The 27,500-nt window shown below is 39.3% G+C and overlaps 1 protein-coding gene across 2 annotated transcripts in view; it reads left to right on the plus strand.

Annotated features, from left to right (window-relative positions):
* LOC108798153 (chloride channel protein C-like) overlaps window positions 1–27,500 on the plus strand; it is a 103,101-nt gene that overhangs the window by 44,310 nt on the left and 31,291 nt on the right. For both annotated transcript variants that reach the window (XM_018569883.1, XM_018569884.1), the window contains exons 12-13: window positions 4,278–4,444; window positions 6,311–6,487. In XM_018569883.1, coding sequence (XP_018425385.1) covers window positions 4,278–4,444; window positions 6,311–6,487 — 344 coding nt within the window. The remainder of the gene's footprint in view (window positions 1–4,277; window positions 4,445–6,310; window positions 6,488–27,500) is intronic.

Raw genomic sequence — 27,500 nt, forward strand, 5'->3', positions numbered from 1 at the left:
TATATATATATATATATATATAAAACATTTCTTGTATGTTTTGTAATTGTGTATGTTTTCAAGTATACTTTATGCAGAGAAATGAACAATTTATCATGGAGCCATGATAGTGAAGCGTACAGTAGCTTCATTTGTGTATAGATCAGTAGAGCAGGCAAGCTGTGCTCTGTGTGTGGCTGTAGCTAATACTATTTAGCACTATGAGATGAATGCTTTCACACTTCAGCCAGAGTCATATTTAGGTTAAATGTTAACTGCATCTCTTTACGTTTGAGTCTAGCCAGTGCAAAGCTGAGTCACATAATTTTTTTTCAATAGCAAAGCAAAGCCAAAAAAGCACTTACTGTGTGAAACAGGGTAGATGTTTCTGTTTTATAAAATCAGTGGTAAATGTCTGGATCCAGTCCTGTTTTACTTTCCCAAGAGAAAATGAGAAAACGTACATTCTTTAGGAATGCAGTTACAGCAACACATGTACTATTGGAGTAAATGAGCCGAACCTTTAAAAATTCTGGTGAGCTTAGCTGTGTTTTTACATTGTCAGATCGGTTAAATTTCAAATGAAACTTGGAAGCAAAATGAGGCTAATTTGTGAAATGAAACAGGGGAAATGATCAAATTGAACTAATCTGTACATTCACAAGTGGACGTGGGTACACACCCTTCCTCCGTGTTTTTGCAACATGTGAACAGCTCAATACTGTCTAAGATGTTGGGTTTCACATGGCTGATTAAAGCAAACCTGTACTCAGAGATATATGGAGGTTGCCATTGCTAACCTTTCCATTTTCAGAACACTTGTTACCTGACTGTCATGCTGATCCAAAGGATTTGTGTCACTGACCTGGAAAGAGCATGCAGCAAGTGAAGCCAGAACTCCTGTTCTGTAGGTTACTAAATACTACAACCACAAATACCGTATAAATACATGTGCACCACTACAATATAAATAAAAAAGTGTAAATATCTTTATTATAAAAATAATAACATTTGATAATGCACAGAAATTGCAGATAGACGCACTTACACACAAGATTTAAAATAACTTGTATATATCCACATCCACCAGATCATAATCAGCCTAATATTACAGTTGCCTGGGGACTCAACAAGAGTCTTATGCTGTATTGACCCTGGTCAAATCATGTGTGTATCCTGATGGCTAGAAGCAGGGTTGCAACAGTTTAAAAAGGAGAAATAGGTTTAGAAATATATTCTTCTCTGTATAAATGACAACCGCCCCCACCCACGCCAAAAAAAGAAAGAACCCAAAAAACCAAGGAAAATATTTATAAAAAGATTTTTGAATGTGTATTACATTTGCTCCCTGAATTTGCATATGTGTTGGCCCAGTCAAGTAACAATTGCTGCACAAATGTGTCAATAGCTTAGATTTTTGTCAGTAGCTTATACTTAGAGATCTAAACAATTCTGCCACAGAAAATTATGCAAAGGATTTTGTGAACAATGGAATATGTATCTGACCAAGTACACCTGTTTGTAGAGAAAAAAAATCATGGAAAATCTAATGATAGATACGTTGCAGCATTATCTGAACTCCAGATGTTATTTGCACTTCATCTGCTTTGATAAACTACTACAGGTTTGGCTCGTGGCCACTTTTCTTTTTTTTAATTCATTAATGGGCATATTTCCATAACACAGTAAAAAACAACATTGTACAAAGCAATTGTGACATAAACATATAGTGAACAAATCCCTGCTTTACCATTGTAATGGCTACTTATGTTGAATTAACATGTGATGTGAGCCTTAATTTATCTTACAGTATTATGTAACATAATGAAATGCTTATTAAAGCTTGCACTTAACCAAGAACAGTACTGTTATCTGCACTCTGGGTGCACCCTTGGAGTCAGGCAGGGAGGTGATTATTTTCATCAAGACAATTGCTTGTGCTGGTATTTTTTAGTGTGGGACTCCTGAAGCTGCAGCTCCTCAAACATGTAAAAAGAAAAAAAGTACTTAATTCTCTGTTACTTGTTCTATTTACCTAGTTAGACCAATATCCTCCCCCATCTCAATTCAAAATAACACATTTAACTACGATTGAACCCACCTTATATACATTTTTATTACTGTAATGCAGCCAGGCTGAATATTGTGTTCTAAATATGTGGCTATTTTTTACATTGATAAATGCTGCAGCAAGGGTTAAAATACCATGTGCTGCCAGCATATTTGTTGGGGAACAACTCCCTCAAACAAAGCAGTGGTCCAACTCTTGAGTGGCCTGCCATGCCCCTGAATATGGCTCTAATCAACCATGCTCTCACACCCTAAGCAGCACTGGTAATTGGAGCAGTGTTCAGAGGAATTTATGTGTGGGGGACCACCAAATCTTTTATCAAGCAGACAATGATAAACATACCCTTACCGGTAGGTAAGTTCTTGTATATTTGTATTACAAATAAATACTGAGGGGGTTACTCACAAAGCTGCCGTAGGCAGCCGAGTGAATAACTGACCCGAAGTGAAGTGAGCCGAATGCTGTGCGGGTATTCACTTCAGGCTTGTACAGCTGATTTCAGCCGTACATCGGCTTGCTTCGGCTTCGGCCGACACGAAGTGCAGAAGGATTTGGACTCAGCCGATCCAACATCTGGATCAGCTGAGCCGAACCTCCCACAGGCTACTTGCTGCTGTTCGGCCTATTCTCATAGGGGCCGAACAGCAGTGAGTGAATAGCGGAATGCCGCCGAGCGGCATTCGGCTCGGCTATTCTGCTCGGTACCTCCGTGGTACCGAGCAGATTAGAAAAACAGTTAAAACAAGTAAAAAAACGAAAAACGATTGGGCGAAGCTAGCAGTGACAGCTAGCTCAGCTCAACTGTTTTCTATTGGCCGGGACCAGCTACCATTACAATGAGAGCTCGGCGGAGCCAGCGGTGATATCAAAGCCAGCTCCGCTAAGCTCTCATTGAAATGACAGATCAGCGTCCCCTGGTTACCAGGTAACCAGGGGCAGGATGGCAGCAGAACTGCTAGCTCTGCACAATCGTTTTCTATTATTTTTTGTACTTTTTAAACTATTTTTCTGTTTTGCTCGGTCCCTCTGAGGGACCGAGCAGAACAGCCGAGCCGAATGCCGCTCAGCGGCATTCAGCTATTCATTCACTGCTGTTCGGCATCTATAAGAATAGACCGAACAGCAGCAAGTAGCCTGCCAGAGGTTCGGCTTAGCTCCTCCTGCTCAGCATGTTCGGCCGACCCGAAGCCACGTGAAGCAACCCCTATGTATTTATCTCTAATAGGGTTATTCAATAAAGCAGGTTAAAGCGCAATGAGCTCATATCAATTAGCATTCTTCTCTAAAAGACAAACTGGATTTTTTAAAATAATGATCATATACACTTGTTAAGGGGGTCAACTTAATGAAAATAGTTTTATCAGTATATCAGTATTTCAAAACCATAATTTCTGCGTACAGTCTATAATTATCTGTGCACATAGGGGCAGCATTTTTGATCATCTCAGCTCACTACTTATTGAAAACAGTAGACTGACAAGAGACCATTTGACTGCCTAGGATTGGAGCTTAAGAACAGCCGTTTTTTTTATTAATAGAGAAAATAAGTTTTTTTACTTGAAATAATAATGGGATTTGGTAATGCTGATTTATGCAAAGTGCAAACTTTAATAATAGGTTCACTTTTACTGATCGGCCCACAGTGAAATAAAATCCTATTCATTGTTAATCTGATTCACTGCTTATTTTGCTGCTTTATTGAATCAGTTTTATATTGCAAACTATTTTGTGAGAAGACGCAGACGTTTGCAATATATGTGAGCAGCAGAACTCTGGCATATTCATTTTTCTTCCAGATGAAAAGCTTTATGGGATATAAAGGCATTTGAATTGGGGCTACATTTGTGCCTGTGAATAAAACACTGTAAGTAAAAGGGAACTAAAGCTATGTGCTTTCTTGTAACAAACCTGCCCAGAAGGCAAAACTCCATCCAATATTTAAAAAAAAAAAGCAGTTAAGCACTGTTGAAATCCAATATGCATATACGTGTATATTCATTATTAAATGGTGTCCTACAATGAGATGTCAGACTGAGGTCCTAAAAAATAGATTGCCCTGTTCACATAATGTTTAATACACTTTCAATGATGTCAATAAAATAGATGATATAAAAAGCATAGCTAGAGCTTGAACTGGCATGGTCTACATATCAATTATGCAGCAATCTTGAGAAATGTTTGAATATTTTCTACTGACTGAGGATTCTGGCTTATTTTGCTTTCCTAGGTTGAAATAACAAATGATGTGCAGTCCATCCTGCTGATCATGGTGGCAGTAATGATTGGAAAAACAGTTGGTGATTACTTCAACCATTCCCTGTTCAGCTCTTTATTGCATCTTAAGTGTATCCCGCATTTAGAGGCAGAACCACATGTAGTCCATGGCAATAAGAGGTAAGGATTCTTGTAAAAATTATAGCAAAAAAAGACTGCCTTTACAGTATATATGATCTAGCAATTGTTATCATTAAATAATGAAATGCAGATAATATTTCTCCCATGTCTGTGTGACTTTCCCTGATACAAATCAAAAATCTATTTACAGGTTTATTGACAGAGTGGTCATGCTAACTAGAAGAGGTGTATGTATCACTTCAATGGACCGTGTGACGGTCCTTTGAAGTGAATGGCACAGTAGCCATACCCTCCGGCCGCAATGCGATCAGCCGCATGGGAACGCAAGGCACATTATGCCTGCGGTCCGGTCCAAACAAAATGCTGCAGCATTGCGGCTGGAGGGCGTGGCTACGGTGCCATTCACTTCAATGGACCGCCACACCCCCTCCTGCCCCACAACATAGTGAACCGGCCGCAATGCGATGAAGTGCATTCTGGCCAGAATCGGGCTGGAACACACTGTATCTGGTGTAAACAAGGCCTTTTAGCAGAACTCCAGCCAAAAACAACAAGATGAAGAATCCATTAAAATATAAGCAAAGCAACCAGCACGGGAATGTTGTGAAAGTTGGAAAGATGTTATTTCTGGTGCAACTGTCGAGGTAGTTTTGAGAAAACCTCGTATTAATTGTATTGAATATCTTGGTAAGTTGTGGTTTTACCCGACATGGGTTGTCCGCAATAACAGAATCAAAAAATTTTGTTTAAAAAAAAAAATATATAAGCAACAAAACCTGCTTCTGCTGCAATATTCAGCTTCAGATTTCCCCCACAGTATTTTTTTTTTCCCACTAGATATCTCCAGTCTCAGTTCACAGTTTTTAGCCCCCCTCTTTACCTGTGACTGGACAGAGGCAGGTCAATTCAAGATACCCATATTGCTCACATTTAAAAATAATGATTTATTTATGATTACAAAGCTGCATTCATTTGAGTATGTTATATATGCCTAGAGTTTAGCTTGAAGCTAGAAATGTCCCTTATAAAATAAACCCATGTAGCACTATTTGTACCGATCCTCAATAGTTACACATCCATATTGATTTCCAGCTATCAAATAGCTACATTACTAATGTTCTAAGTTGATTTACTTACAGTAAAGCCCTAGGAACAGTAACTTTTCAGTCTCCTCTAGAACCCTTATTAAAGTATTTTTTTAAATCACAGACTATGCTTGCTTGACCCTTTTAGATCTCGGGCATCTTGGCAATTGAGGGTCTAGTGGTATCTCAGTTTTCACTTCCAAGCATGCAAACATAGGAAGGTCCCTGTGTATAATCCACTCAACTATCACTTATCACATCTCCATGTGTGGGGGACAAAAGCAGCAAAGCCATATGCTCTTGTCTTCCAGCAACCAACACCTTCAGGGTTTTTCTGAGGGAAGATCCCTGTATCTCTCCATGAGCCTACACCCAAGGCTTAGGATAGTCCGACCTATTAGCTGACATCCTCATAGGGCAAAATCCCAGAAGGGAAGAGAGAGAATAGGAAGTGGCTCAGATATTAAGTAATTCTCCTAGCCTGCCTCAGCAGGTTCCCCAGGCCCACTGATGCCTACATAACACAGAGTCATATCTCCGGTACACCCCACTGGAGCAAGCTCAAATAAGTGGAAGAGATAATACACTTTGTGCTTAGAGAAACTCTCCTGTTGAGGTACAGTTAGGCTGGTTACAGCCCACTACTAACTATGGAAATCACAAAAATACAAAAAGTAATTTAGTAAAAATACTACATTCATACACATACATAAATAAAGCTGTAATAAAATTTGATAAGTAACATATAATTAATCAATTTATGAATAGCAATGTTAACTTTTCTTTTTACTGAAATGTTTTTCTGCTTTGTCTTTGTCAGGGTAAACCTAGAACTCTTCACTGCCCGAGATGTTATGAAGTCTTGCACAGTTATACAACTACAGGAAAGTGTTTCTTCATTGGCTGAACTTCTGACTAATACCAGCCACAATGGCTTCCCTGTGGTTCATAGCCCTGGACCTGGCCAGAACGATGTTTTCCTAGGGACTATTACAAGGTAATCTATTGACTACATTAACTGATATAGTATCCTAGACATAATCAGTGTAAATTGATAGTGAGCAGAAATCTAGAGACTTACAAGAAATATATATACAGTGACAGAGTTACTTTAAAGCCTATATCCAGAAAAAAAACTTACCCTTGTAGTGGGGCTACCCCCATATTGTGAGGGTTAACTGCTCATTTGTGTTTAGGGGTATTGTACATTTACATTTATAGGACCTTTACTTACCTGATCCATGCTTCCTAAGTCTTTGAAACTGGCGCCTGCAGCTGGCTGGTGGCCCACTGACATCGTCACATCTAATGCAGGGCCCACAGCCCTGCATTATAAGTAAAGATACTGAGGGACAGTCCACAAGCTGGAGCGAGGGGAGAGAGATGAGAGCTGACCACCTGGAGGAGAGTGGATCAGGTAAGTAATAGTGCTTTACACAATACCCCTTGACGAAAACAAACAGTTAACCTTTGCAGTGCAGGGGTAGTTTTTTTCACTGGAGATTTTGATGTTAGCACAGTAGTACTGTTGGCTGGCAAGCATTATTAGCTTACCAATTGCTTTTTTTTTTGTTGCATGGAACTGCTCTTCAAGTAGAGATCTTGCTTCCATTTCTGTAGATACATTTTGTTTTGTCTTTTCAGAGTGACTGAAGTAATTCATTTACAATTGTTTCAGTTATATACACGAATACAATTTTTTTTCCCTTGCTTTTCCAAGCAGCTCAAGGAATTTTATATTTTGTTTTGATGTCTCCGTACATAGCTGAAATACTTAATGTTGACCATAGTGTTATTGTTTATCCTGTTGCTAATGGTTGTTGTGTTTAGTTTATGTTATTTATTATTTGTTTTACTACATATGATATGTATATTGACACCAACCTTGTAAAATGACTTTAAAGCTAAAAGCCACTACTATCTAAAGTTCAAATTCAGTCTGACCTGCTTTAAAATGAACTTCTTGCTAGTGACATTTCTTGCTAGTGACATTTCTCATAGACTAAATATATACTTACTCGGTATTGCTATAATTAAAGTAAACATGATTGAGGAATAGTATAGAGCCACTTATGTGCAGTTACCACATACCAGGAAATGATAAACACAGTCTGAATTAAAATGTTAGTATAAAGAAGCTCTTCAAGTTGTTTTCTGTCCCTTTCTAACTATTTGCAGCTGCTGCCAATATATATTCTGTGGATGTAATTCTTTGCAAATAATCCTGCCTGCCACAACAAAAATGATGATGAATTCCTACAGTGTCCGTTGTTGTAACAAACGTGGTGTGTAAATCAATTTGTCATTCCAGTGTAAGAAAACAAAGTGATTTACACTTTGCAGGGGCCTTTAAATATGGCTCTGGGTGGTAAATGGGAAGACATCTGGCTGATTTTGAAGTAACATGAATGTACGTGACTGCCTATCATTATGAAAGGGAACCTCTCTTATCGCTGCAAGTGTCCTAAGAAACAGAATAACATAGGAACAGGTGCCACAAAGTGCCTTAGAGTACATTGATCACTGAACAGATGCTCTACTGCGTGCCTTGGGAGTACTCTGATTCTATGTACAAGGTATAGCTGTGAACTCATGTAGCAGGGCTCCAAATTAGATTTGATTTAGAGCCCTGCTACATTCCCCTGCCATGTCATTATCCAGCGACAGGAATGTTACTGGCAGTTGATGGCTTTCACTGGATAGTGAGATTGTGCAGTGTGTGCCAGAGCTCTAGGCTGGAGCTGAGGATGAAGCCTTAGGGCCCATTTACACATGTGCAGTGACCACTAGTCATAGTGCTGGGACCTGAATGGAGTATACACATTGTACACTCCACCTAAAGTTGAAAACAAAATTAAACAGTAATAGCTGCAGCACAGGGGTGGACTGACTGAGGGACCAAGGACCTGCGGCGATGAGGGGCCAGAACAATGCATGTTGGGAAGGTGAGGGGAGGGCGGGGATCTCCAGTGATCCGATCCCATCTGGACTACATGCTGAGGAGGCAGGCAAAGCACCCGGATCTCCTTGGGAGCCGTCAGCTCACACCCGACTAATCCAATTCACAGGCAGAGCGGAGAGCCCAGCCCCCATGGAGGGCAACATCATCCAGGTCACCAACCTCAAGGAGGAGGCCATCCTGTCCTGTGCCCAGCAGAAGGGTGAGGAAAGACACCCGGGGAAGGGAGGGCTCTGTGTATGGGGGAAAGGATACATCCAGATAGGGGAGGCGTCTGTGCATGGGGGAATGGACTGAAGACAGATATGTACCCAGAAGAATGGGACACCTGGGGAAGGGCCTTTGCTAAGAAGAGGGGTGGGACGCCCTGAAAGGGGAGGGGCCTTTATTGTGTATGATGTAGTGAGGTGGAAAGGTTGTCGCATTGAGTGCATCATGTTATGCTGCTTGTACTTCAATAAACAGACGTATTTGATTCACTATTTGGAGTGCCGGTGACTCTATATATTCTACTTGTATATAGGCAGATCACAAGGGGGCCCCATAATCTCATAATGTCCAGGGGCCCATGTGTGTTTTCAGTCTGCCACTGCTCCAGCAGTGTGTAATACAATGTACACTACTGGTTCTGTCACAATGTACTAGCCCGTCCACGAAAACACAGCGGTTCAGCAGATGGGCTAGTGTGCACGGGCCCTTCGTTATTTTTCAAATGGAATTTTTCAGAGTCAGGGGTCTGTATCCACAGGGAAAGAGACAGTAAAGGATTATAGGCTTGTGGAGATGCAGGTGCAATGGAGGCACTCATGGCGCGCTGGAGCCACAGGATAACATAGAATGCTGAGTCATTGGAAACACTGGGGTCACTGAAGACACAGGAATGCACCAGGTTCACAGAGTCACTAGAAGTGCAGGAGCGCTGGGGTCACTGGTGTACACAGAGGTCACAAGAGTTCTCATAAGAGGCACAGAAGTGCAGGAGTCACTGAAGGACATGGATGTAGGGGTCCCTAGAGGATTCAGAATCACAGGAGACACTAAAGGCACAGGAATGCAGGGGTCACTGCAGACACAGGAGTACAGGAGTCACAACAGCAAAGGACTTGGCTTTGCTACTTGAAGCTGGTGCAAGTCAGAATAGCTGTCTCCTGATTGAAGGTGATGCTGGTGCTCTGGGTGAAACTTGGAAGCGCCAGCAGCTGAGCAATGGAGAGGGAACCGTGTGCTGGATGGTGGAACAGGTGAGTGTTACAGGCTAGGGAAAAAATAGCATTTTCAGAGAAAAATCTCAAAAACACAGACAACAATGAAGGAGGAAGCGTTAGAAATTTCATCAGATGTTTTATTTTGCTACCTGTATCCCCTTTGGTGAGATTTGCTTCTTGTGTGTCACCAGTCAAGCAGCAGGAAGCCACCCAGATGGAAACAAAAACATTTGACTGCAGTTCTACAGTATCTGAGCATTTAAACCATTTTACTACTCATCCAATAGCTCTTGATTCATCAAGTTCCAGATTGGAGACAGTGGCATTGTTTCTCTTTGGGGAATTTGTAGCAAAAAAAAAGTATTGATGTGCAGTACAATAACAACTAATGGTGTATCAGCTGTCAGCTGTATGTTCAGCCTAATGGAAGCTGATTTCTGACTTGTTGTCATGGAATAGGGCACAGCATTCCACAAGGCAAATAGTTATAACACCACACCCAGCAAGTCAAAAATCAGCTTTTCTGACTAGCATGAGTTATTCTAAAGAAGTGTATTGTGAAACGCATACTGTGATTGATGATTTTAATAGGCAAGTTCACGCCTGACTGACATTTTATTAATTAGAACATCTTGTTCAATTTTCTGCCTTATAAGCTCGTTACCCTGCAGGAGAGTTCATGTGACCTCAGCAGTAATGATGTATGAATGAAGACATGATTTCTTGTTTGATCAGATTCTGTTTAGCTACATAATTAGATTTTAGGCTAAAACAATGCAGTAATGTACATAATTATTTGAGGTTCACAAGCAATTGAAATTGGGGTTGGAACCTATCAAAATGCATATGACTGGCACTGTGATGGTTTTGATTTATTTTCACTATAATTTTGTTCATCTGGTTCTACAAAACTGGGAGATGATTAATATGTTGGTGGCTAATTGCTGTGAACCCTTCATGTGATTGTTTTTTCTATTAAATGCTGAAGAGAATTTCCAAATCTTCCACAGAGTTGCTTCATGTATGGCCAGCAGTAGTGTTTGTACCCAGAGCTTTACCTGAAACGTATTTGTAGAAGAGCTGCCATGTTACAGAGGTTGCTGCAGAAGAGAAAATAGCATAAAAAATAGGATAACAATATTCAATTAAAAATAGCCTAAAACAATTTGCCCAGAATAAAAAATAGCCTAGCAACATTCGACCAAAGAAAGCTTAAAGAAGAACTCCAGGAAAAGTTTTTATTAACACTTGCAGTGGGCTACCCCTGCACTGCAAGAGTTAAGTGCTGTCTAGGTTCAAAAATAACTTTATACTCACCCAAAGCGCTGAGCTGGCTAACTGTCCCAGCCTCAGCATACATTTGGAGTCCTGGTCTGGAATCTGTTACTATTATTAGCCATACTGGCCTGGACCCTGTGAGATCCATTAGTAACAAATCCTCTGGAAATCCTGGCTTGGATTCTCAGAGGAGAATGGTAAACCCTGACAGGTACTCTGAGCTTACCATAACACCCTCTCTCTTTTGGCTGCACTAAGAGAAGTCCAAACAGCACATCTACCTCCCTCTCCTGGCCTAGAGACAAGCCCCAAAGACTTCTATGAGGCTCTACTGCACAAGTGTGACCAGAAGAGAGGACTCACGGGATGTCAACAAACACAGGGGGTTGTTGGCATCAGATCTTGGTATATCTGTGGAGGGGGAATATGTGGTCGGGGGGTACTTTGTCTAAAAGTGCACGTATTCTTTAATTGAAGTTCTTGTAAAGTCAATTTATTTTCTTAGTTTTAGGCAAAGTAGGGAAGGGTTAGAAATGTTTTCTTATTACTGTCTGTGATTCTTCTGGGGAGATTCATCTCTCTATTTGTCCTGGTGGTGACCATTGTCACTGAGATAAAAAGGGAAACCAAAAAAGTTTGAATTGTCCTCGTTTAGGTGAAACGCATTGAGGATATCTGTTCTTGTGACAACGCTCTAAGTTGGGATTTCCGTTTCCAACTCTTTGGAGATATTTCTGTTATTTCCTGTTGATTCTGGAGGACAGGGAGTAAAGTGACTTCTTTGTAAGCTTTCCAAGATACCTCTGTTAGTAATGCTGTTTTTTAAAGATGAACTCCGGGCACAATGAACTGTTATAGCAGATGAAGCCTACTTACACCTCCTCTGATGACTTCTTGTTTACATGCGGGCGGATGTACAGCACCCGCTCAGATGTAAGCACTGCAGGTCTTATTGGACCTCAGTGCTATGGCCCCCTCACTTCCTGTCCATTCACAAAACACACAGGCCAGGCCATTTTGTGAATGGTGAGGAGAGGGGGGTGAAGATGTAACCATAGCACTGAGGTCTATTTAGACTTGCAGGGCTTACATCCAAGTGGGTGCTGTACTTCCACCACCATGTAAACAAGAAGATTTGTGGGATCAATAAGATAGCAGTGAATATGGGGGGTAGCTTTTGAGGAATCAGAGGCTTTAACTGCTATAACACATCATGCCCAGAGTTCAGGTTTAATGTCATAGCCATGAGCAAAAACAACATATAGCACAGCCTTCTAGCTGAATTTCCTTTCCTAATGCCAAAAGCTGTGATAGCCCTCGCATGACAATATGGAATTTTGCAGCAACTTGACACAACTATGACAATAAGGATAGGAGCTTGCTGTGCCTTCTCACATGAGCATGGAACGGTCAGAATGTATTCTTACTTTAGTTGCACCAGAAATAACCTTTATACATTTGATACATTACAAAGCAATAAAGGCAATGTGTGGATAAAATATCTATCCATTGAGGATTATACAGCTTCTACCCTTATGTGTGGAGACTTGACAGTATTACTAGAATCAATCACAGGGATATGGTGGAAATGGATCCAGTGATGGAGATGAAACATTATTGATTTGACAGAGCTCTGCTACTTGATAGCTGTAAGAATAATACTATATTCTTGTGATGTTTCACTGCTTTGGCAATATTACCAGCACAGGCGCATTGTTTTGCAATACGTGGCAGTTCAGCCTGGAAAACAAAGGATGAAGCCTCAGGAATAGCCCAAGCCTTTGTAATTGTCAGCTCTCTTTTCTTCAGTTGCTCGTGACCTTCTTCCCACTTCTTAAAAACCTAAATTATATTGCTCCAGGGCTAGGCTTCAAGTCACTGAGGCAAACTAAAAGAAGAGTAAATCTTTCAACTTCATATATTTGTGAACTATATATAAATATCACAAAAGGCCAAGAAGACACTATCACAAAAAGTGTGCAGAGTTTTCATATATCTAGATACAGATGTAATCCTCTAGACTGCACTATTGCCTGTTTGTATAAATTGTAGCATATCTCTCTATAATATTTATAAAACTATGTTTCTTTCCAAGTTTGCAACTTTGCCTCTCTAGGCAAAAATCCTAGCACCGGCCCTGAGTGGGTGCTAAGATCAAGGTAAAAATTCAAGCCAGCATAGCAAGGCAGCTCAATCACATAACACACCCTTAGCTGGCTGTTTGGATAATAGGGCCCCATTCACACCTGGGAATGGGACCTGACCGATGACCTCAACAGAACCTCATTGGCTCCAAATACAGGCTTTTTCTCTCTCACTGTTGCACTGTGTTGTACAGGGGTTTACAAAAGGCTAAAATCTAGACTGGCTCAAATACACTACCTGTACATTAAATATATTCAATGACTTAGATCTGTACCCACCAGAACTGCTGACTGGGTCATATCTGACTGGCTGGCAGTGGATGCGCTGGTCTCTGCATTTTGATACACAGAATAACACAACCTCAGTCAGCCAGCTGGGGTTGCTTTGGGCTGGATAAAATCTTGCAGTGGGCCGGATGTGGCTTGCAGGCAGTAATTTGAGGACCTTTACCCTAAGGTGATCAGATATTCCCTGGATCAAAAATCTGTGGCATAATATTTAGGTATATTCTGTGCAGTAAGGAATGCATCCTGTTTGTTTGTTTTTTTAAAACTATTAACTGAGCTGGCTAGTCTATTGTACATGTTGCAGCTCTTATGGTGAGCAAGCCTTCCCGTTATTTGGAAAATAAACCTCTTTTTTTCCACATGCAAAGAGTGCCCCCTTGTCCTTTGCAATGATTCTAAAGTGGCCATTTATAGATGGTGATCATCTTCCCCTTAATCACCTCTTCAAAAACAAATTCAAGTGCATAACTTTACATTTTTCAACATTAAACCTCATTTGCCACATAGATGCCCAAATCAAACAGTGCATTTAGGTCTGCAGGTAAGTTGGAGACATCTTGTAAGGACTTTATTCCACTACACAGCTCAGTGTCATCTGAAAACACAGAAATGGTACTTTAATTCTTAAACTCAATATCATTTATAAATAGATTAAAAAGTAAGGGTCCCAACACTGAGCCTTGGGGTACACCACTAACAACCATATACTATTCAGAGTATGAATCATTAATCACTACTTGCTCAATATGTTCTTTAAAGGAGAACTATGAGGTGAGTGAAAATCACTCATCCTCATAGTTCGAGCCGACGTGTGACAATGAAACTGTCACACGGCTCGGGAAGTGAGCGAACACATACTGTCACTCACTCACTTCTCGATCATCTCCCTGCAGAGAGCAGTGACTGTCAGTCACTGCTCTCTGCAGGGAGATGATCGAGAAGTGAGCCATTGGGTACATATGCTCTGTTCACATTAATTTTGTCTATCAGTTTCTGGACCATATCAATTATGAGCCATTGTGGTTCATTTGAGGCTGTGGCACTACTATCCCCATTATGGACTAGAGCTCTACCATTTTCTTTTGTGTACACAGAGCTGAATTGACAGTGGCACTCATGTAAAGAGCTGCTGTCAATCAGCATGGTATCCTGTAGGTATGATTAGGAGACTCAGAATGCAAATTGACAACGCCAACATGGTTCTGATTGCTTGTATAACATGGTCAGAAACCTAAAGGAAAGCAAGGGGACTGGCAGGATCACTGGGTACTTGCTGTGGATTGCACACATTACATACATAAAAAGAACATGCATGATAATTAGGAGGCAAAGAGGAATGTAGCAACAGAGCTTGACTATTAAGATTTACATACACTTTAATGTAAGAATTAGTTTATATGTGTACTTTTGTGCATTTAAATGCAGTGGAAGTATGCTGGCATTGCCTAAAATTGGCAGCCATGCATGAATAGCACTGCAAAGCTGCAGTTTGGACATGCTTCCTGTGGTTTGTCCATAACTGTAGATTCTAAAGATTCTAAAAGGACTTCTTTTTCTGTGCCATATATCTTGTTTTTTAGCATGCAAGTTTTAACCCTGTGAAGCCTAAAGGTGTCCATAGACATTAGATGACAGTCTTCTCAGCTTGCTGTTTTCGACCAGTTGGGTCAATGATTTTATGCCCTAAACAACCAATGTAGGAGACAAAGTGAGTGTAAAATATAAAACATTGACCATTTCATGTTCCCCCAAATCAAATTTGCATCATGACTGTTTGTGCATGTCTCTGAGGTATTCCTCTGTTTCCTAAAATGCACACAGAGTGTTCCTGTCAGAATCTGGGCCACAAGAAATCACAATGCACTTGGGGTTTTCATCCACAATATTCAAAATAGCTTTAGATACAATTTCCCTTTATGTGGAAAAAGTATGCATTTATATGGCTTTTCAATATTCATGATATTTTTGATTTTGTCAGGAAATTTTCTTAATGCAACTTATTATTCTAGGTAGTGATAAGCCATTTAAGGTTAATGAAGAATTATCACTGCCTACCTGCAGTAACCTTCAGTCAGCCATGTATATGAAAATGCTTTGAAAAAATCTGTTCTTATACACACATTGCTGGATACAGTCTTACAACTGCCCTTATTCTTTGTTTGCATTAATTAGGTGAAATTCTATTAGGCAGATAAGAGGCACTTACAAACACATCTCTTGTTTTCTTGAAATTGATTTTATTACTGTAATATATTATGATTTCCTCTTTGTGTTTCTCTATCAGTATGATCACATCAATCTACTATAGTTAATCAATATCTTTGCATTAGTAAAATGAGTAATTGTAAAATTGTTTAAATTCATTTAAATGAAACAGTGATTGGAAAAAAATGTAAATGCAACTAATATATATGTCCTTGAAGGAAGAAAAACATTTAAACTATCTGACTAAATACAAACTTGGATTTTGTATTTAGTCTTGTGTAGTTTTTTTTTTTTTTAATATTTATATTTTGGCCTTTTGTTTTTTTGTCTGAGCCTAACACTTTATCACTTCATCATTGTTAGGGGTTTGAGGTCACGTGAAGTTGAATAATTGCTGCCCTGTCAACTGCCTCACCCAACACACCATGTCTCCTTAACTTCTCAGAGTAGTGTCAAATAACAGTTGTGTAGCTGAGAGATACTGTATGTATGTATGTATGTATGTATGTATGTATGTATGTATGTATGTATGGGCTATCTATTGCCACACTTTTATGCACTGTACATAAAAGTGTTCAGGTACTTGAAAGGGCAGCAGTTGTTGTGTTATATGTGACCTCTGATCCCTGATATGTAAGCTAATAGTTAGGCTCAGATAATGTAACTAAAGCTAAAAAAAAACAGTGGCAAATGTGTAAGAGCTATACAACCACAATACTTTAAGGCTACATATTCAGGTATACAGGCTACTGTGACTGGTTCCCTTTAAAATGCACCTGTGCCCAAAATGTATATAACAAACTGACAATGAAAAATATACTTTACACCTCCTGGTGCCTGTTTTGATGTTTTAATTTTTTTACACAGCGCACTCCTAGACCTCAGGAAACCGAGGCTCACTGATATGCTAATAGAGACCACCCTAATGGTTGCCAACTCTGGTTTCAAGTGTAGGACTGCCTCTCTTTTGAAACCAAATCCATCTGTCCCTCTTTTCCCCCTCTATAAAAATAATTATTATTATTTCAATTCAATCATTCAGTTTATTTGAAAGGCCAATGGTGAAAAAGAACACTTGTAGGGTTAACCAATCAACTTCTGCTGATTAATCCTTCCTTGTCTGTGCAACTGGAGCATGGCAGGGGTGTATCCTTTGCATAAATACTTTCTGCTATAATCCCATTTTAGAAAGTTGGAAGGAATATTTAAAACCACATGCATGCCGAGTTCATTGGTCACAACATATAGGGATGTATTTTATAAACAATTCTCAGAGCTTTTACCCCCTTGAAATTAAATGTGTGAATGGAGGTAGAAATTAATGTTATTAGCATATTTTCTTTCCAGGTGGAATGTAATATAAGATAAATACCAGATTATGGCCACTAGATTCAGGTGAGGAGCACAGGAATTAAATAATTATTTCCTATGCTCCCCTGGTCCATCTAGTGGCCATAATGCAATATGTGCCTGATGTCACATTCAACCTGGAAGGGATTCCCCCCCTCCCCTCTCCATTCCTCCAGCGCAGAGTGGAGAAACGAACAGGGGAGGGGGCGGGCACAGCTGGCTCTGCCTTAGATAGGCAGAGCCCGCTGTCACTCATGCAGCTGGGTGGATCACAACACTATTGTTGGGATCCATCCTGCCTGCGGAGCTCTCATTATATCGCGGGCAATAGCCCGCTATATACTGAGCTATGTCATCCCGTGACCCTAAAGAGAACTATGGGGAAAAACACTTACCCCATAGTTCTCTTTTAATATATGAAAGGGAACATTATGGGTTATCTAAGGAGGCAGCACAGCAAAATGTCTCCCTTTCAGACACAGCTAACTGAAATATTGGAGTGAACCCTGTGATAAGGGATATAACACTTCTGTGAATAATTGATCTGTTTGTACATTTCACCTTGGGCTATTGATCTATGTCAACAACCAACATTTTAATGTGGTAAAGAGATGTAAAAGGAAGCTGAAAACTTTACCCTGCTTTACAATTACAATTTATAGTTCTAAGCCATAATAAACAAATGTTGTATCTACCCATACACCATCCATACATGCAAGAAATATTTGTTTATCGATTTTAACATAGTTTAAAGTTGAGTCCCATCCAGCCATAAAAAGTACAATTTAATGCAGACATATAATAATTAAAAATCCTTAAATGTATTCTTTTTACAGTTATTATACGTACTTGAATCTATTATGGTATAACGTTTCTGTAACCCTGTGTGACTTTTAACCCATAAGAAGCCAAGAAGCCCTAACTCAAGTTAAAGCAATTTAAACTGCAAGAAGCATTTTTTAAATATGTTTTTAGCTTATGCTATGTGAATGGGAACATGTAACAAATATAAAATAGATGTTATCCCAATTTGACTGTGAAAGTGGAAATTCAATTTAAGGTATTTTTTTATGCAGAATGGATGATCAGAGGGTGGGAGAGAGGAGGGGGAGAGGGATTTAGATTGGTCCCTGATACACCTCCAACCAGCTAAGTGGACAATTAACAAGCAGCAGCATACAGACAAGCTACCACTTTGCTCAACTAGTTGTCTCAGTGTTACACTGTAAGCATTGTGATCTACAGCAATGCTTGATTTGCTTCCGTCTCCCACTCTGAGCCCTGCTGTGCAGGAGATTACAGTAGTGACAAATTCAGCTACATTTTCTACATTTGAAATACATTTGATGATTTTTTAATGAGCACAGTAATTTGTGCTTCTTTTATATCTTCCTGGAATGTAGCTTAAAAGACCCTACAAATCTATACTTTCTGAAAGTGGAAAAACTGTAACATAAAAAGGCTGTATCTTTGATTTTGTACTTCCCATGACGCACCTGCAAATATTTATCAAAACTAAATTTTCAATAAAAAATACATGAAAAGCATTACTAGCTCACATAAACACATCTAATCTCCAAACTTCCTGCTGCATGTAAAAGTGGAAACTAGATTAAGTGAGTAAAATGTATATAAAGATGTGAAATCATGTGTCGTTGAACAAAAGCAAAAAACAGAGATATGAAAGCTGTACATGGGTGACTTGAACTAAAAAACTTTATTTCCTTCTTCGCATGAAACTCTATTTGTACCCTAAAATGTATTTCCAAATCCTCTAACTTCATGATCAGTCTTTGTATCTTAACAATAGACATGTGCATTTGGATTCAGACAAATTTGCAAATCAACGAAATTCAGTCGATTTGGCGGTTCGGCCGAACCTCAAATAACATCGATACATATTTACATACAGGGTTATTTACAAAAGGGTGAAGAGTTAGGAGAAGGCAGGAGAAGGGAACAATCTAGGACAATATAGCTGAACTGGAAGGTGAGCCGAATTGGAGAATTTTTCCAAATCAGCTATTTTGTCCTAGATTATTCACTTCTCCTGCCTTCTCCAAACTATTCACCCTTTGTGAATAGGGATGAGCCGAACACCCCCGTGTTCGGTTCTAATTCGAACTTTCGAACATGGAAAAAGTTCTAATTCGAACTTAGAACTCAATGCAAGTCTATGGGGGTAGAACTCAGAAAATGAAATGTCCCCATTTTGAAGCCTTATATGCAATTTATTGGCCATAAAAAGTGTATGGGGATCCGGGGGAACTGCCCTGGGGGACATGTATCAATGAAAAAAACACAAAGGAGCAGTGATTTAACATCACTTAAAATGAAACATTAAAAATGAAAAATTCCTTTATATATGGTGCCTGGGGGGTCCCCTTTCACTGACCGTAAAGTGGCACATCTGTATGATGTATAGAACCTGCTAAAGCAAAAATTACATTTATATATATTTTATTGATATTTATATAGAACTCTAATATATACAGAAGTGAATAGCCCTGTTAGTATTTGAGGTTGAATAAAGACAGGTCAATCAAACAAAAACTATATTTGGGCATTTATTAATTAATTTGCAGAATGCATGGTGGCCATATTGGCCACCGGCTCATTCTGTGCATGCACGCTACTATCTTGATATACACCAAGATGGTGGCACCCATACATGCGTATGACATCACCCGATGCCACGTGACATCATGCACTCCTTCTCCAAGATGGCCGATATGGCTGCCACGCTTTCTGCTATTTAAATGTGCTGTTTCGGAGGTTCTTTGCCTCAGAATCCGAAAAAGCATAATTATTCGTTTCCTCCAAAACAAATTTTTATGCTGTGCACGTGTTTACTGTGCACATAACAGAATTACCTGTGCGGTTTTTTACAATTCTTTTTTTTACAAAGGTGTAGACATGTTCTAAGTGTATATACACGTGTATATAGTGCACTTTCACATCAGTCCCTGCCCTCAAGGAGCTTGCAATCTAAGGTCCCTATCTTACAATACGAGGGCCAATTTAGACAGGAGCCAATTAACTTACCAGCATGTCTTTGGAGCGTGAGAGGAAACCCATGCAAGCACAGGGAGAACATGCAAACTCTTTGCAGATAGTGGTTTGGGCTTGATTCAAACCAGCGAACCCCTAGTGCTGAAGGAAGAAGCGCTAACCATTACACCATGGATATATATGGGTGATTATAGGGATTCATAAATGGATGATAGGGGTTGATTTATTAATGGCAAATAGGCTGTTCACTTTGCAAGGCAATTTTCACTTTGCAGGGGAATTTTCCCCTTAGCTTAGTGAACGTGGTGAAGCTTTGCTCACTTTCATTCTCCAATCAAGTGCAAGAAAAAATACTGTTTTTCATTTTCCTTGGTTGTGATTGGGTATTCTTTGCAAAGTATATTTTCACCACTTTCACTAAACTAAGGGAAAATGTATTTGCAAAGTGCAAATTCCCTTGCAAAGTGAATAGCCTATTTGCCTTGAGTAAATCAACCCCAAAGAGTCCATATTCACTTCCAGCTTCCAGAATCAGGAGTATTAGTATAAATCACTATATACATACTACAAACACACACCTCTCCTCTGCTGTACTATAGCACATCCTGATATCTTGCCACAAATTCTTCCACCCCTATTGGGTAAATTTAATAACCTAAGTATATTTCTTGGTGGAGTCTTTCATTCTTCAAGTGGACCCCCCTACAAACCTACAGCACTAATTAAATGTACATATAAAAACAAGTAAACTCACTTACATTTACAGTACATGCCTCTTTAGTCTTGTTTTTCCTCAATTTCCTGGTCCATCCACCCCTCCCTCTGAAACCTGTACACCTCCATTTTTTTAAAATTGGTTTCTTCTTCCTTGTTCTCTGTACCAGCCCACTGATGACATCTGTATCAGATTTCGCTCAGGCAATGTACACGATTTGGTTCAGTTTGCAGAAAAAAAGACCTTTTTATGAGAACTTGTGAGGTTTCGCAAAATCACAGTTTTACCATAAGGACTCCCTGGAAGGCACTAATGATGTAGCCTACCCAGGGGGAAGCTGGAAGGTACTGGCTACTTCACCAGTTCCTGAGAAAAAGAAGGAAGTAGAAGAAAGGTAAGTCTTTAGCAAAATAAAGTTAATTAAAAGTACGACTGCAATGTGTTTTTTTTTTTTTTGCAGCATACAGAGCTGCGTGCACATGTGCTTGTTGTTTTTGGGCGGGAAAGGACCACTTTTATACCTTGATTCAGATTTTCCCAACGAGAAGTCAGAACATGCCTTTATTCTAAAATGCAGCCTAAAGTTTTCACTACCCTCAACTCAGCATAGTCATGTCAAATAAATAAGTAGGTTGCAATAGTGGGTTGAATTCATGGACAGAGTCATAAAAAGAGAGTCTACAATGGAAACAGTTGAACAGTTCAGAAAATTTCAAACCAGCTTTGTTAAAGTAGAGGTTCGACTCAGAATTACTCAATGAACATTAAACAGTCATATAATACATGTACCTTGATGAATACATACTACCATGTTTCAATTCTGCCCATGCTCTGGTTTTCCCACATTTAGTAGTGGCAAGATTTTGGCTACTACAGGCAACACCATGCAACTCATAGGGGTGGATTTACTAAAGGCAAACAGGCTGTTCACTTTGCATGGGAATTTGCAGCTTGCAGGGGAAATTTTGCTCAGTTTAGTGAATTAGGTGAAGCTCTGCGGACTTCCATCATCCAATCATCTGCAAGCAAAAATACAGTTGTTTTTTTTCCTTGCACGATTGGGTATTCATTGCAAAGTGTAATTTCACCACATTCACTAAACTAATAGTCAGTTTGGACCTGGACACAATAATATACATGTTTTAGGTGAGTTTCAAGTACCAGTTTGGGTTTCTATCCATTTGCATTGTAATCGAAAATGTTGACATGCTGTCAAATTTGCAGCCCCATCTAATGTTTAGGAACATAACGTCTTTGATAGGATCCAGGTAGATTAGGCTGCCAAAACAGTGGAGTCATTAGGGAAGAATATGAATCTTGATGACTTGCTCAAAGCAGACTTAAGTAGTGCTAGGTTAGTAATCAAAACTGGGGAGAATAAGTGCATTGATTAAAAATTAAGTTGTTTGTTGTCTCATAGCAAACATTTTGCTATTTTTTAAAATATACTTTGTGGGCAAATAATAGTTGTTTGTTTTAAAAAATGCAACATTGTGCTTGCTTAGTTGTATTTACAACTTGCATCAGTCCTAGTATGTGACATTTTGTAAAAAAACATGTAATACATGTCATCATAGACAAGCATGCAAGCTGGTCAAGCAGCTGTTGCTAGTAACAATGATGACACCATTGCTGAAGCAAACATTTTCATAATGATCCATGAGAACACTGATTCCAAACCACATTGTTTAAGTAACACATGCTTTCTGCACAGTAAAGAGGGATGTCACAAAGCAATAAGTAAATCCAAGTAGTTACAGTTTAGAAAATATGACATAGCTTGAAACGTTTAAGCTGTTTAATACAGTAACAGACTTAAAGTATAAAAATGCGTGATACCAAGTATTGTATATACCATGTTTTATGACAGTTTATTAGGCTGGTGTTTCTTCTAGTAATGGATTGGATATAAATAACATTCCTAAGGTTCAGCAAAGCAGGACAATGTTAACTTTGTCTATTCTGGAATCTTATACTATGATCATCTAATGTTTCTTTTTATTTTGCCCCACCATTTTCTGCAATATTGAGGGGGTGGTACTGTAATCGGAATATATGTAAAGGTATGCCTTCCTTGATGGTCCGTTTTTTTTGTAGTAACCATAAGCAACTTTGTAATTACAAGTAAAGCTTCAGATTTTGAGCATCACTTGCAATTGGGCCCATTCACATCAAAATTGGAAGGAAAACGCAAGTCAACGGAAGGTTCTTCCGATTACCTTACAATCCTTTGTGTAGCAATCTGTTTTTCAAAGTATGCTAACGGAAGGGTACCCAAAAATGAAGTGTGAATGGGACTAGTTCACACCGAGTTTGTTGCGTTACGTTGTGCTGAAAAAAAAGTATTGCATGTTTTACTTTTTTCAGCGCAATGTAACATAACGCAACGGAACAGAGCGCTGTGAGCTAGCCCCATTCACAACCATTCATTTTGTGGTGCCCTTCCATTAGCATCTGTTGAAAATGGTATCAAAATGGAATGGAACTTGTGTGAATGGCCCCTAGGATATTATTCTGAAAATAGGTCCTGATTTGCTAATTGCCCGAAGACAGGCAGATAGCGTCCTGCCCGTCATTTACAGAAAAGATATCTGTCCTCCTATGTCCATCCTTAGTACCTCTCTGTTCTTCATATGTTCTTCCCCTCCATTCTGATGTTGGAGAATACCCAGTTAAATTTACATTGACAGATACATAATGAAGATGGCAGGAACAGACATGACACTATGAGGTAGCAGATAATTAAAGGAACTTCACAGAATTGAATCAAAGTTGGGAGAGGGTATTTGTTAGTGTAGGTAAATGTTTGCAAAGCAATAAGATCAATTACCATTCATTCAAAACCTTGTGGTTTGAACTTAAATAATTTTTAACAAAATGATGCTGGCCTCGCTCATGAGATCTTAGAAGAGAAGGTGATTAAATGACAGGTGTTTGCTTAATCATGGGAAATAAATAATCTAAAGACAAATATACTAGGCAAATATGCTCAGCATAGAAGTTTGTAATTTTAGGGTAATATCTCAAACAACAACAGAAAAAACTCTCAGAAACCTAATGGATCTCCCCTTTTGGATACTAGCTCTGGGGAAGTGACTTTGCTTCACTTGCTGTAAAGCTGATCCTAAGCAGAGAAGGAGAATGGCTTCTTCTGTTACAGGCGTACTAAACATTTTCTTTAATGTATTTTTAAATATAATCTTGAAATCTGTAATTCCTAACTTTATTCTAACTATATGTAATAACTATCACCCATTGTGTATTGTTCCTTGTTTCCCTTAGTTACAGTAATATACCAGCATTTACAGCGCTTAAAATACACCTTCTAGTATTATAGATAAGTAACTGCAAAGTTGTTTAGTGCCGATGTTGACCTGACAGCTACATGTAGTCATATAGAATTTCCTGAACATAGACTAGGTAATAATAAATATTTTTTCTAATATTGATTTAGGTTTTCCCTCCAGCTGCAAATTACTGTGAGAGTCTGCAAGCTTTGGTTTTCTGATTTAACTTAACTAAATCTGTCACAGAAAGCTGTCAAAGCAAGCATATGATGAAAATTACATAATCAGAGGTTACTGTGTGTAAAAACTGCAAATGAAAAGATCAGTATATACAGAGATAAAGCAACAAGAATGATATGCAGATCTATGGTAACTGATAGTGGCAGTTAGGAGTGGATGATGACTGATAGCGGCAGTTAGGAGTGGATGATGACACCATGGCCAAAAACTCTGTAAGTTGGGAGTCTTCTTTTTTTGAGTAGGCCAGCATTTCTAAATACATCATGCCCCTGTATCCCCTCTTTTAAATTTATACCAGCTCAGAATCTGATGTTTCTTAGACTGTTTAGAACAAAATAACTTCTTGTTTTGGGCTTCTTGTTGTGTTTTATGCACGTTTGTGTGTGTTTCATTTCTCTTTCTAGTTTTCTCGTCTTTCACCCTCACTAGCATTTCTCTAAATCCAATATTAATTTGTTTAGTACTATGAACTACCATGTGACATCAAGAGTGTAGCGCCACTAGGTTTAATTCTCACTGCAGCTGGTAGTAAATAAACCATTCAGTTGTACCTAGCTTGAGTTTAGATACAGCTTCTGTATTAGTTATATCTTCATAGCAGGTATTACCAGGTTTTTCTGCTGCCCCAATAAGTAGACACTTGGATTGGTTTACCTTATTCTTCTTGCAAAATTAACACGTTCTACTTTTTTTTAGTAGTGTTCTACTTCTTTATTAAAGCAAACCAAAAGACTTACAGGTTATTCACAAAAAGGTGAAGAGTTTGGAGAAGGCAGGAGAAGTGAACAATCTAGGACAACATAGCTGAGCAAGAAAGTGAGCTGAATTGGAGAATTTTTCCAAATTGGCGATTATGGCCTAAATTGTTCACTTCTCCTGCCTTCTCCAAACCCTTCTCCCTTTTGTGAATAACTTTAATCTCCCTTGACTTTACTTCACCATAGTTATCGTGTGGACTTGTGGCCTGGACCTGTCCTCTATGTGCCATCTGAGAAAGAAGCAATATTAGAACAGGCTTAGAACTGACAGCTATAACAACATGTGTATTCCATACTTAGTTTTGGGCAGCGTGGTAGCTAAGTGGCTAGCACTTGTGTGTTGCACCCCCAACTCTTGGGTTTGTTGTCACCAGAAGCACAGTCTGCATGGAGAGTGAATGATGTCTCTACATTGTTTCACCTGGATATTTCTTATTAACAGTAAAACACCTATTGTTTACAAATTTGAACAGTAATGAGCCTCCTGCCAAAGGATACATATGTATCTGCTCAGTGGTAAAGAAATTATATTGTGAACTACTTTAGTCCTCGTTCAGACCTAGGCAGAAAGAAAGGACTTCCATTATTTTCAATGGCACCTGTTCACATATGAGCATCCTGTCACCTGTAACAAAACCCCTGTTGCTGGAAAAATTACATAGGCTACTTTTCTACAGATTTTTTGCCACATAGACTTCAACGGGAACGCCTGTAAACGTGTAACACAGGTGGTTTTAGCATCTGTAAAGCTTTTGTTGTGCATTTGTCACGCAAGGACTAGCCCTCCTCTCTCCAAAAACACTGGGTAACAAAATGGAGGATAGCACAAGCTGAAAACGTGTGAAATAAATGCATAGAAAACTCTTAAAAACCATTTGACAAATGCACGTTTACGCATGTAAGATGCTTTAAAAAAAATGCCTGAAAAAAAGCCTTGAAATGCTGACACTTAGGTGTGAATGGAGCCTTAAGGCTTGTGTTGACAGGGTTTGGACTTATGTTGACAGCATCAGTTGACATCAGTTACAGATGCTTTTGAGATTATTCAGAATTTTTCCTGTAGTTGACCTCCTGCTGAATTGCTTCAAGTGGGTTTTGTATTCCTATAGACTCGTATTGAAACGCAAAACCTGCTTGAAGTGAACAAATGCCCTTCGACAAAGGCCCTTAGGGTTAGAGTCTAACATGAATGATCCATCTTCTCTGCAAACACTGCAGAATGTGTTATTGGTACATAAATGAATACAATTAACATAAAAAACTGTCTCCCTGAAGAGCTTTGTGTTGCTAGTTTACAAGTGGCATAAACAGAGCTGGCTGGATCAAAAAAGGATTTCCTTGTTTATCACTTTTTTACATTATTTATACAGTGTCAACACAGGCAGAGCAGACTTCATGTTTTACCTAGTGATTTAAGAGGGGATAAAATGATTCAATAAAATGGAAAGGATCACAATAAATTAAGTGATGACGGTTCTTTATTTAATGCTTAAAGCTCAAATTTAGCCAAACAGTTTTTATTTAGTTTTGGATGGAGCAAGGAGCAATTAGATGCCATCTCACATATATATTGCTGTCTGTATCCCTGTTTGAGAGATTGACCCTCACTTCCTGTAAGGGCAGGGAATGAAATCTTTACAATGAGAAACAGATATCCCATTGCACACCAGACCGAAATCCCACTGTAGTATGTAGAAGGGTGCTGGAGTGGCGTGCGGTTGGCGCCGCACAAATTCAAACGTAGATGATATAGTCACCCGCACACCCAGGTCCCATGCATCAATATGTATAGACAACATTTTGGAACCTATCGATGTCCCTTCATCAGATCACTATGTTAATTGCCTGATGAAGGGACCTCGATAGGTTCCAAAACATTGCTAATTCTTGTGGTGCCATGTAAATCTGCTGTCAATAAAAGGACGTATTGATGTCTTGGACCTTGGTGTACGGTTGACTATCTCCTCTACATCTCTCAAATGAGGACACAAAAAAATGAACGTTGTTGTATTGCAGTCTTTGCCTTCTAGTTCCAGTGGCAACCACACCTCCCATCTCTTGTACAGGTGTCACAAGGATATTTTATCTGAAACTAAAACAATAATTTGGATAATGTTAGGCCAGCAAAGGTAAACTGCTGGTAAGCAGCTAAATACACAGTTGAAATTCATATATGTGAACTGTCTTACTAGCTTAAGGGTTTGGAATGATGAATATTTAGCCTCTTCTGTTATCCAGGCACCCCTACCAGACAGCACTGCATAGAGGTCTTGCCCTCTATGTGACCCCCACTACATTGCAGTTGAGCAATGAAGCTCATTTTAGGACCCAGCCCTACTTGTAGTTCAATAATAAGGAACAGCGCACACTGATCGGAATATGACTCTGCATTCTTCTCCTATCACAAAGCTTGTGTTGTTGGTTTGGCAGCACTGTGCAATGCAATAAAGTCTAATTGGCTTACAGTGTTGCCCCTTTCCCTCCTGGTCTAAGACCTCCTGCACAGGAGATTACAGGAGACTAGTACCCAACATTTTAATGAATTTGCCCAGCTGCATATAACAATGTA

This window comes from Nanorana parkeri, unplaced genomic scaffold (assembly GCF_000935625.1).
Source record: "Nanorana parkeri isolate BGI_ZX_2015 unplaced genomic scaffold, ASM93562v1 scaffold1416, whole genome shotgun sequence".
NCBI classification, from domain to species: domain Eukaryota; kingdom Metazoa; phylum Chordata; class Amphibia; order Anura; family Dicroglossidae; genus Nanorana; species Nanorana parkeri.